At 40.6% G+C, this 12611-nt stretch overlaps 4 protein-coding genes and 2 long non-coding RNA genes across 11 annotated transcripts in view; 4 read left to right on the top strand and 2 right to left on the bottom strand.

Moving 5' to 3' along the window:
- Positions 1 to 184: 184 nt before the first annotated feature.
- Positions 185 to 3752, bottom strand: LOC104817379 (probable disease resistance RPP8-like protein 4). Of its 3 annotated transcripts, none has more exons than XM_010546551.1 (4): positions 3665 to 3752; positions 2502 to 3385; positions 2183 to 2329; positions 185 to 2030 (listed from the first exon to the last, which is right to left on the bottom strand). In XM_010546551.1, exons 2-4 carry the CDS (start codon positions 3376 to 3378, stop codon positions 277 to 279), a joined length of 2778 nt encoding a protein of 925 aa, XP_010544853.1. In that variant the 5' UTR covers positions 3379 to 3385; positions 3665 to 3752; the 3' UTR covers positions 185 to 276. The 3 variants fall into 3 exon arrangements, with proteins under 3 accessions (XP_010544853.1, XP_010544854.1, XP_010544855.1); XM_010546552.1 differs by having other exon boundaries at positions 3595 to 3681; XM_010546553.1 differs by lacking the exon at positions 3665 to 3752 and having other exon boundaries at positions 185 to 2012; positions 2502 to 3658.
- Positions 3753 to 3906: 154 nt separating this feature from the next.
- LOC104817376 lies at positions 3907 to 5930 on the top strand. 3 transcript variants are annotated; one of them, XR_772517.1, is made up of 5 exons: positions 3907 to 4084; positions 4309 to 4436; positions 4789 to 4969; positions 5059 to 5211; positions 5844 to 5930. It is a non-coding gene; the product is annotated as an uncharacterized LOC104817376 (long non-coding RNA). The 3 variants fall into 3 exon arrangements; XR_772518.1 differs by lacking the exon at positions 5844 to 5930 and adding an exon at positions 5403 to 5493 and having other exon boundaries at positions 5065 to 5211; XR_772516.1 differs by lacking the exon at positions 5844 to 5930 and adding an exon at positions 5403 to 5493.
- LOC104817377 (laccase-6) lies at positions 4917 to 7144 on the bottom strand. Its single transcript, XM_010546549.1, has 6 exons — positions 7012 to 7144; positions 6725 to 6876; positions 6397 to 6641; positions 6171 to 6299; positions 5148 to 6089; positions 4917 to 5068 (listed from the first exon to the last, which is right to left on the bottom strand). The coding sequence occupies exons 1-6, from the start codon at positions 7126 to 7128 to the stop codon at positions 4938 to 4940; spliced, it is 1716 nt and encodes a 571-aa protein (XP_010544851.1). The 5' UTR covers positions 7129 to 7144; the 3' UTR covers positions 4917 to 4937.
- Positions 5962 to 7634, top strand: LOC104817378. Its single transcript, XR_772519.1, has 4 exons — positions 5962 to 6051; positions 6728 to 6856; positions 7025 to 7182; positions 7258 to 7634. It is a non-coding gene; the product is annotated as an uncharacterized LOC104817378 (long non-coding RNA).
- Positions 7635 to 9354: 1720 nt separating this feature from the next.
- Positions 9355 to 11949, top strand: LOC104817374. 2 transcript variants are annotated; one of them, XM_010546547.2, is made up of 3 exons: positions 9355 to 9560; positions 10286 to 11172; positions 11304 to 11949. In XM_010546547.2, exons 2-3 carry the CDS (start codon positions 10319 to 10321, stop codon positions 11767 to 11769), a joined length of 1320 nt encoding a protein of 439 aa, XP_010544849.1. In that variant the 5' UTR covers positions 9355 to 9560; positions 10286 to 10318; the 3' UTR covers positions 11770 to 11949. The 2 variants fall into 2 exon arrangements, with proteins under 2 accessions (XP_010544849.1, XP_010544850.1); XM_010546548.2 differs by having other exon boundaries at positions 10282 to 11172.
- A 248-nt stretch (positions 11950 to 12197) lies between these two features.
- The window catches only part of LOC104817372, a 1641-nt gene continuing 1227 nt past the window's right edge, over positions 12198 to 12611 (top strand). The window contains exon 1 of the mRNA XM_019202949.1: positions 12198 to 12390. Coding sequence (XP_019058494.1) covers positions 12312 to 12390 — 79 coding nt within the window. The 5' untranslated portion in view covers positions 12198 to 12311. The remainder of the gene's footprint in view (positions 12391 to 12611) is intronic.

The following is a 12611-nucleotide window of genomic DNA, read 5'->3' as shown; positions in this document are numbered from 1 at the left end:
TGTCGTGTAGATTCTAATGATTGAATTTTTTATATGGCCTGTAGTGGTTAAAAGCCCTTTTTCTTCAACTATACTATAAAATTCCTTTTCTTATTCCTTTTGGTCTTTTGTATATTTCCTGTGTGATAATTAACTGTGCGACATTTTTTTGTTTTTTTTTTTTTTTTTTTTTTTTGCGGTTCAATACAGCAATTAAATGGAATTAATTTCGCTTAATAGATGGAGAATACTGTGAAATATGTCTCAGAGACATAGACAGACGCACAAAAAGGCTATTTATTCGTCACATCCTTCAAATGTGACGGAAGGGATGTGTTGGACCTTGTAATGGTCTTCTCCCCCTTCAACCAGCTTCTCCTTGAATTCCTTCTTCATCCATCTGAGATCCAATTCCTTTAGAGAAGAGATGTTTGTCAATCCATCAGGCAACCTCTCCAGCTTTGTGCAACGTTGGATCCATAGACGACGAAGACGAGGCATGGACCCTTCTTCCACCACCCACTCTTGTAGATTGTCTAGCCCCAATATTTGCAAGTAACGCAATTGCGGGAACCCTCTACTCGAACAGACCATTTTCCTTCCTATGAAACTATCGATCAAAAATGAAACTTTTTTTAAACTACGCATCTTCTCAAGAATGGGCATTGGATCCTCCTCTATTCTACAACCCCATAACGAAATAGACGCAATGTTGGGAGCGGATTGGAGTCCATTTGGTAACTTTTCCATCTTTATACCTATCAAACTTAGCCGGTGGAGACGAGCGAACCCTCCTATATCGACTTCAACTGGGTTATCAATCGGCTGGTGGCACAACTGAAAATCCTCCACAAGTTTCAGCGCAGTAACGAGAGATAAAGGTAAAATCTCCTCATTCGATGTTCCATAGACATCAATATGAAGTTGTCTAAGATTTCTCATATGGAGAAGGTCTTCCACTCTACAATGCTTTGTTGACAAGTTGATCAAAGTCTCCAACTTTACTAGACTTCCCATATCCAACTTTGTCTCTTCACTGAGTTCATAAGGCAACCAAAGGTAACTCAGATCCTTCATCCTCTTCAAGACATTGGGCACATGAACTTTTTGTCCAAAACTCCTCAAGTCCAAAAAGACCAACAACGACAGATTCCCAAGAGAAGATGGTACTTTTGATACATTAGTAGCAAATAAGCTCAAGTATCTCAAGTGAATGAGCTTTCCAATGCTCTTTGGTAACTTCCCTTGTCTAAATTGTGCTCCACAAAGACCTAATACCCTGAGTGATGATCGTAATCCTCCAAAGCTCAGAGCTGAATTCCATCGAGTGTTGTACCTTCGAGTGATACACAAAAGACTTCGTAACTCTGGGTTCCTTATTTGTTTTTGGTGAAATGTTCTTTGTTTACCATCATCTAAATCCATATGTATGGCAAGTCTGCGAGACCTATAGGCAGGTATCTGAGATGAAGCATTGGCGTTTGAGAATTGAGTCTCCGCACTAACAACTTCGAGGAAGTTCTCTTCTTTGGCTATCCACAGACACACATCTCGCATTACATCATGCACCCTAATTTTGAAAATTCTTGAACTCACCTCATGTCTCTTAGAGACTAAAACCATATTTCTCTTCACAAGCTCCTCAAGGTAGCCTTCTGCGGCATCTCGAATAGAACTATTAGTGCCTACTGACGATATTTCTATTATTCCTTCCCCAACCCAATATTGGTACAATATTTCTGTATATATCTCTTCATCTTCTGGAAAATGGGCCAAGTAAAGGAAGCAATGCTTTAGACGGAATGACAAATCTTCATAGCTCAACGACAACACTTGGAATGCTTTATTCTCGTTGTCGCCGGGGCTTATTCCTCTTATAATTTGAGATCCGATATTATCATGTACCCTTTTCCACTCGGATACTGTGCGTTTGGTGGATAACAAGCCACCTAGCATTTTGACCGACAAAGGTAATCCACCACAGCGTTTTATCATTTTCTCAACCTCTTCCTTCACTTCATTGATCTCAAACTCTGCACACAACCACAACACTTTACGGAAGTATGTTATCTATATTTTGTTGTTATACCTTAATGGAAGTACCGAAGTATGTTATCTAACATTACTACTAATATAAAAAAATTAATTGCTTAAAAAAATACAAAAACTTTCGATTCATCCGTTTTTATGAATGACAACATACCAATATCGTCTCTTCCCGAAATTGCGATCCGTTGTAACAGTTTCCAACTCTCTTCATGAGTTAAGCTTCTTGGTTTAAAAGTTTTACATCTTGGATCTGTATACGAAGCAACATCCTCATTTCGAGACGTGAGTAAGATTCTGCTACCTGACAAATACTTTTAGTTACACAATTGGCATAGCGAAATGTAAGGGTGGGCGCGGGTACTTGAAACCTGCGGGTTTTATCTTCATCCTATTTTCTGAGTACATGAGAAACATAGCAAACATTATGTTTTATGACTCATTAAATATATTATTCTCTTAAAAAACAGAGTTACCTGGTTTTTGAGTAAAAGCTGGCTTTATAAGGTCCCAATCTTCCTTACTCCAGATATCGTCGATGACAATCAGGCATTTATTGGTTTCAAGCATTTTGAAGAGTTCATCTTGTAGTCGCTCTTCAGACATTTGCTGAATCCTATGTTCCTCTTCTTTTGGCCAAAGATTCAATAAGATCTCTTGCCAAATATACTTTCGCCTACATTGTTTTGAAACACACACCCATGCAAACTTGTCAAAATAACCCCGAACCATGTCATGGTGAAAAACTTGTCTAGCTAGAGTGGTTTTCCCGATACCACCCATCCCACATATAGCAACCACTCGAATATTGACATTCTCCACCAAATGTCCCGTTAGTTCTTGAATGCTATGCTCTAACCCCACAAGATCACTTTCAGATTCATTAGGAAATGTTTGTCGACTCTTCTTTAACCTTTCCGATAAAGGCTTTGGAGGAATTCCATTGTCAACTATATATTGGATGCCAAGACATTGCATACTCTCCATTACCTTGGAGATCCTTGCAGTTATGCCTTTGATCTGCGAATCAGCCTTTATCCGATTCATCAGGTTGCAAGTACACTTAGTGAGACGCTCTATTATCCCTTTCTCATCCACAGACCTTTCTTTGAGAAGAAAGGCTTCGATAACATCCTCTGCATCATAGACAATCTCTTTGATCTCTTCCAAACAAAACCTCACCCTTTCGGTTGCGTGTTTCTTGGCATCTGCATCTTTAAGAAAACCCTTTAACCGTCCCACTTCATTTCGCAATTCTGTAGCTCGTTCATGGATTCCTGTAAACCGTTCGGATTCCCGAATCAGTAGATCCCACAACTTTTGCACTCCAAATGAGACAACTGCGTCGGCCATGGCTCACCTACAATCTTTAATCGTTAAAAAAAGATACCATAAAAAAAACTCAGATTTACTAATTTTAACGTAGTCCTTGTCAATATCTCTTTCTCGACCGTTATAATAAGCATCTGAACGTGATTCAGTGATATATTCACAGCACAATAACCTAACCGAAGCATCGATAGAAAAATCTCAACAACATAGTAAAATTTTGAGCCGAATTCAAATCACCGAGACAGAGACGAGAAGCGAAGTAGGGTTTTCCACGGAGAATTGGGGGAGGAAATGATCAGCGCCTTACCTCACAATCGGTGTAGCACTACTCAGTAGAAGCAGCTCTTTCTTCGTCAACTCTAGCAATCTTATCCAACCAATTATTTACAATTGACCGATAGAAGCAGCAATCGTCAATGCTAAACCCCACCTATCTTTAATCAATAAACCAATAATATGATGCCACGTGCCTAGTACAATATTAATAATATACATGTGAAGCCCAATTCTTGTAGACATAATTAGGCTTATGATATGGGCAGCTTTTCTTGCTTCGGCTCGAGGCCCATAAGAATACAGTCAACTTGACTTGGCTATCTCCCGTTGTGTCGACGTGTAATCGCCGCCATGGCGAAGAAGACGATTGGGAACAGTTTTGCCGCCATGGAAGCAGCTTCTTGCGATAGGGGCCATTTCTCACCTCTACCTCTCCTCTTACATCCAGCTCGTGAGTTTTCCTGCTCAGTGCTTTTTACTACGCTTGTTGTGTGATATGTTTCCGGGGTTGTTCTTTGTTGATTTCGGATTGTCAAGTGACCATCGGATTGAATGGAAGGCCTTTCCGTTTTCAGGCAATCTGTTCAAAGATTTAAGATATGCGATTGTTTCCGGTAGTTCCTAAAGTTTCTACGTCTTGATTTCGTTTGGATCTTTTTGGGCGGTGTTTGGTAGGGATTTGAAGCGAAGAGTGACACGATTCGATTCAATGCTGATATTCGCAGTCGAACCACGAAGGTCATTTAGGTCCTTCCAGTGATCCAGTCATTGGATACTACCGGCTGCTTAAGGATCCAGATAAGGTCTTCTTTTAGTATGGCCTCTTTTATTTTATTTTTTACATTCCCTCCTTTGACTAGAGGGTGTTAAAATGATTTTCACCTTGTTTCTGTGTTTCATTACGGTTTACCCAATTGCATTGTCGTTACGTGAATCTAAAGAGTAATCAGAGGTCTATTGGTAATGCTGGACTTCAGAAAGGGTTGATTGGTAATGTAATTTTATGTCTCCGGTAATCAATAAGGATGCCGCGTTTTTTTATAGGACTCATTAGATGCATTGATTGTTTTTTTTCGAATTCTAACTATCCAAAGTATTTATGGAATCTGAATAATGGACTTCTTTTGCTATGATTTTGCATCTTCTATACTGCAGTGTCCACCACTTTGATTGAGACCTTGCTTGATCTTGACCAGAAAATGGCAACAGGCAAATGGAAGTGTCCATCCTATTACCCTCACTTGTGACAAAAGAATCTTCTTATGAAAACAATTCATGTCAGCGTTTGTTAAACTTCAATGCAGTTAGCACTTCGGCAGATCTGCAGGAGGCTGAGGTAGGCTCTCGAGCTCCTTCTTGCCATTTTTTACTATAAACATTGTGCTCAATCCCCATGACTGGTGTATGTCAATATGGCAATGCAAGAACCAGACCCCTGCTCGTTAGACGGAAAGGAAAGTATCAGCAATATGGCATACGATGATGATGGCACTGATTATGGAATGAATGAGTACCTGGATTATCTGCAACGAACCTGATTGCAGCCCATCCTCCTACTGGAACTCCAATGGTGTTCATGTAAGGAGGATCCTCCAAATTAAATTGTGCTGTTCGTTGATCATAGTTTCCTGTACCATAACCAATAACATAAAAGCTGTGCCCATGAATATGAATTGGGTGATTCTCAGTTGTGAGTGTGCCGGTATTCTGGAAGATTAGCTGTATCTTGGTCCCGTATTCGAAAACTATAGCTCTTGTCCCATTTGCAGCTTGTGTGTCGTTGGGAATGTTATTGGGTGCCCCATTGACAAAGTCAGAGAATTTTTCTGGCACTCCTGGAAAATCTGTGGTGAAGTATCCATCCAGCTTCTTGTAATAAGCTTCCAGAATTGACACTTTAGGCTCAACGAAGCTGATGTTGTTCATGGAAGCTGCTAATCTTCCATTTTTGGGCCCCTGGCACTTATCCTTTGGATTTTCAGAGTTACACTTGTTTACATTTATCCCGATTGTGATGAAGAGATTGGCTTCAATATCTTTTGGAACATCAACTGTGTTCAGACTTCTCAGTCCATCCATGACGTTCTTAGCAGCGAGATTATCATTAAAATCTGGCAACTTAGCTGGTAATGTTAGAGTATTAGGCAGCGCACCCAAGTACTGTAAATAGGCTATTGCTGATGTGTTTTGGAATTTAATGTTCTTTCCAGACTCATAAGGGCCCATGGCAATGGAGTACTTCCCGATAGCCTGATCAGCTGTGACAAGAACATTCATGGTCTGTCCAGGCACCAACATCACACGCTCTGTGGTTAAGGGTTTGGTGTACTCACCATCTGCTTCCACTATTGTAAACCTGTGATTAGCAATGGTGAAGAAGCTCTCCATGTTTATGCCTGCGTTAATCAGCCTGAGCAGGTATGTCTTCCCCGGAACTATCTTAATCTCATACACGTCTGAAATAAAAACGGTTTAAGGATCAGTACATGCTCCCTCTGTCAAAGATCAAGTATGGAATTTCATTTTACATCACTTGCCATTAGAGGAACAATTGTAGTTAGGGCCTGGTTGACCATTAATTGTGAAAGCGTCTGCTGGAGGAGGAGGGCCTCCACTCTCCAATACATGTTGTTGGAGCTGTACTACGTCCTTAAGCCAGTACTCCCCTGAATTAATATTCAAATGGCATAAAAAGCTATGTCAAATCGAGTATTGTAAAACAACGCGATTACTAAGATCGGGTAATACATTTCATCAAGGTACCTAGGATGATTGTATTCTCCATAAATGGTTTCTTGAACGGGTAAGGAACACCTGCTTTAGGGTACACTACAAGGGAGCCATAAACTGTGGCCCTAAGCCATGAAACATGTGCATGCCAGAAGAAGGTGCCTTTTTGTTGTGTCAATGTGAAGTTGTATGTGAAACTCTGCCCACTCTGAATTGGGCATTGCGTTATGTAGGATGGACCATCATACCAACATGATAGTTTCTGCTTAACTCCATGCCTAAAAGTATTAAAACCAAAGTACATCAGTTGATTTATCCTTCTAACGGTTTATGCTTTATGTGCATGTTCATATTTGCATACCAGTGAATCGTCGTATTATACGGGGTCCTGTTGGTAACTGTAACAATAACTCTGTCATCTTCTTGAGCTCTGATCGCTGGACCAGGGAACTTCCCATTGATCGTCACAATCTCATTGGTCTGACATAGCCTGGTGAGTCTCATTGTTTGTACCTATTAGCAACAGAACCTAACCTTTTTTTAGTAAATAAATAATGGAATTTAAACACATGGAAGATAGAGTAAGAATGCATGCATAACATTTTCACATATTCCGGTATTCGGTTTGTTATTATCTTTTGCTGATACCTTGAAGTGGTAGAATCTAGTAGCACTGCTCCTCCCCGCAACAGTCATCACGTGAAGAAGGAACAAGAGAGGGATAAGATGGAGAAAGGACGGAATGGCTGGATTGGTCATCTTCATGAAAGAGAGAGATTTAAGGTGAAAGCTACCAATTCTGCAAACGGTACTTATAAGGTACGAAAGTGGAAAAAAGAGACTAATATAGTATAATAGTATTTAGAAAGCGGTCTCATGATTGGTGATAATAAGGTGTTGGGAGGGCGTGATTTGCTCCTTGACCCCAGCGTGAGAAGAAAGGATTTGGGCATCCACACGGGTTTCTTCCTTTCCAATTCAGTAAAGAAAATACATTTCGATGCACCAAACTCTCTGAGAAAACGCCAACACAGACAGAAACCTCTGATACCCACTTCTCCAAGCTCTGTGGAACTGAACTCGGTACGCATTTTCTGCTCTGTCTCGTTCATCAATCTCATTGAAAACTAGATTTGGTTTCGAGATTTGGCTTGCCTGGTGTATTGATTGTTACGCAAGGCGCATGATTCGCCATCATTAGGGAGCGTTGAGTCATTTATAGAGTGAAAAAAAAAATTAGAAGGGAAAAAAGGATTTTCCTTTCCATTACATCCACGGGGATGGGAATTAAAAAAAAAAAATGGAAGAAGACGTAAAAAGGGGTCGAGTGATGTGGTCGGGGAATTTGGATATCGACCGTGTCATCATCAAAGTTCGTGCACGCCTTCATTCCTTCACCCCGAAAATGTCTCGTTTTTGTGTTCGGAAAATGCATGCAAATTGCAAATGCCATCTCCCTTGCTTGAAACATTATGATGCGACTTGGTTTTTTTACCGACAAATCTTCCCCCTCCTCGAGTGTTGTCCTTCATACCACATTTTTCAGAGATATGAAAACCTAAATGTGTTGTTTGCATTCAGTGATCTTTTACAACGTCGAGTGGATCCTAATGATTGAATTTTATTAACATGTTCTGTAGCGGTCAAAAGCCTTTCTTCAACTATACTCTTAAAATTTCTTCTCTTTTGGTTATTTCCTTCTCCATATTCCTGTGATAATCAGCATTTCCCAGTTGCTAAACAATGGATTAGGTAAGGGCAAAAACAAAAAGGTTAGGTGTATTACATATGAATTGATGGTGTCGGTGTTTTCTTTTACGGGCATAATGCTTGTTACGAAGATCCGCAGCTAAACTATCGATATCTTTTTTTTTATTGGATGTGAAAATATTTATTACTTCATAATTTGTAAAAATATTACAACAAAATGTATATGATCTTTCAATTCACCAGTATACTCGATGAACCTACAAAACATCAATATCCATGTTAAAGCCTCATGACCGACGCCAACTGCGAGGCCCAAACCTTTCAGACGCAAAGGCCCATTGGGCCCAGAATCCTAAAGCGGGCTTTCAGCGGAAACCTCTAATCCAGGGTTTTCCCGTGAGGAATATGATCTTAGTGCTTTTATATTTAATCGGTTCGGTTATATTGTGGTTTATTATAAAACTTTTGTTAAGAAAATTTATGGTACGTCCAAAATATAATAATCCGTTGATTAAATATCCATTATGTGGACGCAATCATTAGAGATTTGATTAAAATACATCATCGCATACTAAATACCTAACATAGTGCCGTCACGGGGCCCATGTCACAATTGAAAATATGTTCCATTTTTTTTTACCAAGTAGAAACCAGATTAGCTTACCGACATATTCTATCTGATTGAATCTCTAATACTAAATCACAAAAAGTGAAGTAGAGAATAGTGGAGTGAGACCGGAAACATAATTACTTAAAATCAAAGCCTAAATGGCCAAATTAAATCTCACCTAACGGTCCAACCGCGGGCCACGCTCGCCAATGGATTCTTACTAAACAATATGGTGGATTTATCATTTACATTTACATTTACGTGGCCCCCCACCTAATCTCACATTTTAATCAAAAATTAATTTTTTTAAGAATATCAGCAACCACTAAACTTTTTTTTAATTAAATTTCGTTCTTTCATCAATTATCGTTTAATATAACGGTTGGATCATTTGTTTTGTTAAATTAATTCATTAATTGATGAAATAACCAAAACGGAGGCGCGTGGCGCGTGTACTCAAGTGCCTGAATTCCCTCCGAATAAAAGCCCCACTTCGAGGAGCCGTTGATGCTCCCTTTACACGCCACGTGTCCTCCAATCAAATCAAACGGCTCCCAGGTGAATCTATGGGCTAATCCGTGGACTCAAAATACGACAGGTGAGGTGACGCAAACGTCGTCGTTTGGAAGGAATTACGCATAGTTAGCGACTTGGCGTGCAAAAGGACACAACTAAGAAACGATAACTGAAGATTTCGATTCAAAAGCTTAATCCAAAAACAAAAACCCAGCAATCTCTGACACGATTTGCATACACCCCTCTTATCTTTCTTCACGATTTTTAACAGGTGTTCTGCGTCTGCCCTCTGCTTTATCAATCTCAATCCCTGGATTTTTGTCAGTTATGGGTTTGATCCCTTGTTGATTTCGGGGTTCTTGTAAGTTCTTCAAACTCTGTTGTCTTCTTCTGTTCATCAGTTGTTGTTGTTCTGAAAATTTTCTTCCTGTTTTAGTGCTGTTGGTTGGTGCCACAGTTCATCATCCGCTGCTTTCGTGTCGTGTCCGATTCTGGGTTTCATTAGCTTTGTCGGGTTTGTCGATGAATTTTCAGGCTTTCGATTCTGACCGAGTTTTGGTCATAATGCTATGATCATGACGGCGCGATGAACCCCTTTTTTGCTAATTTAGAACCATGCATTTTGCTGACTTTTGTTCCAATAGATTTAGGAATTAATTACGTGGTTCGCGAAAGCAGCATCAGATTCGGATGTTTGAAGTTTGTAGCTTCTGCTGTATTTCTGTGTGATTTCGGCGTTATGTTGGGAAAGGGAAAGTGGGATGTCTTCTCCGTCTTAGCATTATGTTCCAAACTTGCTACAATCATCCTGTAATGCAATTTCTGGTCGCTGTCTAAATTGATCGTGTTTTGCTCTGAAACCACGCTTGTATTCTCGTGTTTGATTCTTTTTTAAGAAAGTCTTATTTCTGGTATGATGGTTGGCCTCATTCCCATTTACATGAACGCGTTGCATTGATTCTTTTCCTTTTTTGGGGCCATATGAATGCATAGAATAGAACTTGCTCGGGCAGTATCGCCCTTTTTTTTTGGTGAATTTGCCGGAAAACGAGTAGTTTCTGAAGGTCAATCTTTGTTTGAAGTTAGGAGTTAAGAGGCAAATAGGAGAATGGTGAAGTGATGGCAGCAGCTGAAGCAAGAGCCGTGTGGCAGAGAGCGGTTAACCGTTGCTTTGTCCAAGAAGACGCTAAAAGAGCTCCCAAGTTAGCTTGCTGCCAGCCATCTTCGTCTGCTTCGGCTAAGCAGGTTGATTCTGGTTCTGGCTCTGCTGGAGTTCCTGATCCACGGGATCAATCTTCTGCATGCTTCATGCCTCTTAACCGAAACCATAGATTCCCAGATCTTTCCTCCGACACGAGATGGTGGGCTCAGATGAAACCCGGCTATGGAAACCAGAATGAACTGATGAGCCCATCAGAGGCTGATATCGACATTCCAGGAGAAGGGTCTGCAAGTTTACCAGCCAAGGACGACAGTTATTTTCTTCCGGAGATCGATCAGGACAGTGTCAGCTGCAAGAAGCGGAATCTTGAAACTGGAGAGACTGAAGGAAAGACTTTTACATGTGAGGACTTTCAAGAGTATATCGAGTCGATGGAAACGAGGGAAAGTTACGGTTTTGTTAACATCGGATACGAGTCTTCCGAAAAGTTCAATGAGCTCTCTTTTGATCTGGACTCGCCCTGGAATCTTTCGAGCGAGAAGGCTGAGCCATGGTGGCGGACTACAGATACAGATGAACTGGCCTCCTTTGTTGCACAAAAATCTCTAGACTATGTTGAGAACTGTGATCTACCTCCTCCGCAGAAAATGCACAAAGGGAGACACTCTTATAGTAGTCCACGTTATTTCGGCATTGATGGATTATCATCTGTGGATCGATCGCAGGCGGGTTATATCACTAACCCAACCGTTCAAGGCCATGGGCAACAGAGAGCCGGATTTGAGCAATCTAGCTCTGAAATATCATTCAGGTACTCAAACTGAAGCCTATACTCCTTCATTGTCGTTTGAATCCTCCTCAAGCTTCCTTGTAGAGATCTTGCTAAAGAATGTTTTTTTTTTCTTTTCTTTCAAAGCCTAATCTTTGTTTTGGAATGTGTAGCCATAAGACAAGCAGCCTCAAGGACAGAGCAGAGAAGCCATGGCAGGATTCATCAGAGTCTGGACTAAGCAAGGCAGAGCTATTACAAGCACTACGCCATTCTCAGACACGTGCAAGGGAAGCCGAGAAGGCGGCAAAAGAAGCATGCGAAGACAAAGATCATCTCGTGAAGATCTTGTTCAAACAAGCATACCAGCTTTTCGCCTACAAGCAGTGGTTCCAACTGCTTCAGCTTGAAGCTCTCTACCTACAGATAAAGAAGAAGAAGAAGAAGGGCAACAACACAGACCCATCAATGGAAAACCTTCCATGGATGCATAACGAAGCTGGAAAACAGAGGAGGCAATGGGAAAAGGACAACAGAGACAGAGGGTCTAAACAGAACTCCGATGTGACAAAGTATGCTGTTGCATTTGCGTTAGGGTTGCTGCTTGGATGGACGGTCGGATGGATGCTTCCATTCTAGAGATAGAGAGTGCGTGTGTGTGTTTCGTGTGAAGAACCCTCTTCATGTTGTCCAGATTGGCCTTTGAATGCCATTTCTCAAATTTGGTTTAATGGGTTTTTTATGTTGTAAGAATTTTGTTAATATTCTGTATAGATATGTAATGTTTATAGCTTTGATCTGTGTTCTGTGTTGTGTCTCTGTTCCTTTTTTTCTCTCCTTTTTTTATTTATTTTTTTCTGTATATTTTTTAGTACATATTAGCTTCTATGTTTTATTTATCGCCATTACTCCATTAGCGAAAAAATTTAAAAATAAATAAATAAGCAGTTCTCGAGAATTAATTAATATTTTGGGCTGAATATAAATTCGGGTATATATAAATTCGGGTCTGATGACCCGACCCGACTCTACCGGTTTCGCTCGGTCTGATCTTATTGTGTTTTGTTTTTTTTGTCTTCGAACCAGAAGCTATCGTTTCATTGCCATCGACGAGCTCGGAAACTTCGAAATCTCGGTATTGCAGAAGAAAACTGTGGGAGAGAGAAATCCTCAGTAAGAAAATGCCGATCATGGAGAGGCTGAGGATGTTCGTGGCGCAGGAGCCTGTTATTGCTGCTTCCTGCCTCATCGGCGGTGTCGGTAACCCTCTTCTTAACCCTAATCGGCCTGTCTTTATCCCCTCGTTCGCATATCAATTGAATCGAGTGAATTCTAGTTCTTTATTCGATCGCTTCGTGCTTGTGAACCCTTCTATGATCTAGGATCTGTGAACTGTACTTGTTTTGAGATTGACTTGAATCCTGGGACCCATTAAAGAGGATCTCGCGTTGCGATCGACGTAGCTTGGGGGGGGGGGGTTT

This window comes from Tarenaya hassleriana, unplaced genomic scaffold, assembly GCF_000463585.1.
Source record: "Tarenaya hassleriana unplaced genomic scaffold, ASM46358v1 Cleome27, whole genome shotgun sequence".
In the NCBI taxonomy this organism is placed as follows: Eukaryota; Viridiplantae; Streptophyta; class Magnoliopsida; order Brassicales; family Cleomaceae; genus Tarenaya; species Tarenaya hassleriana.
The sequence above is the reverse complement of the archived record's forward strand: the minus strand, read 5'-3'. Positions and strand labels throughout refer to the sequence as shown.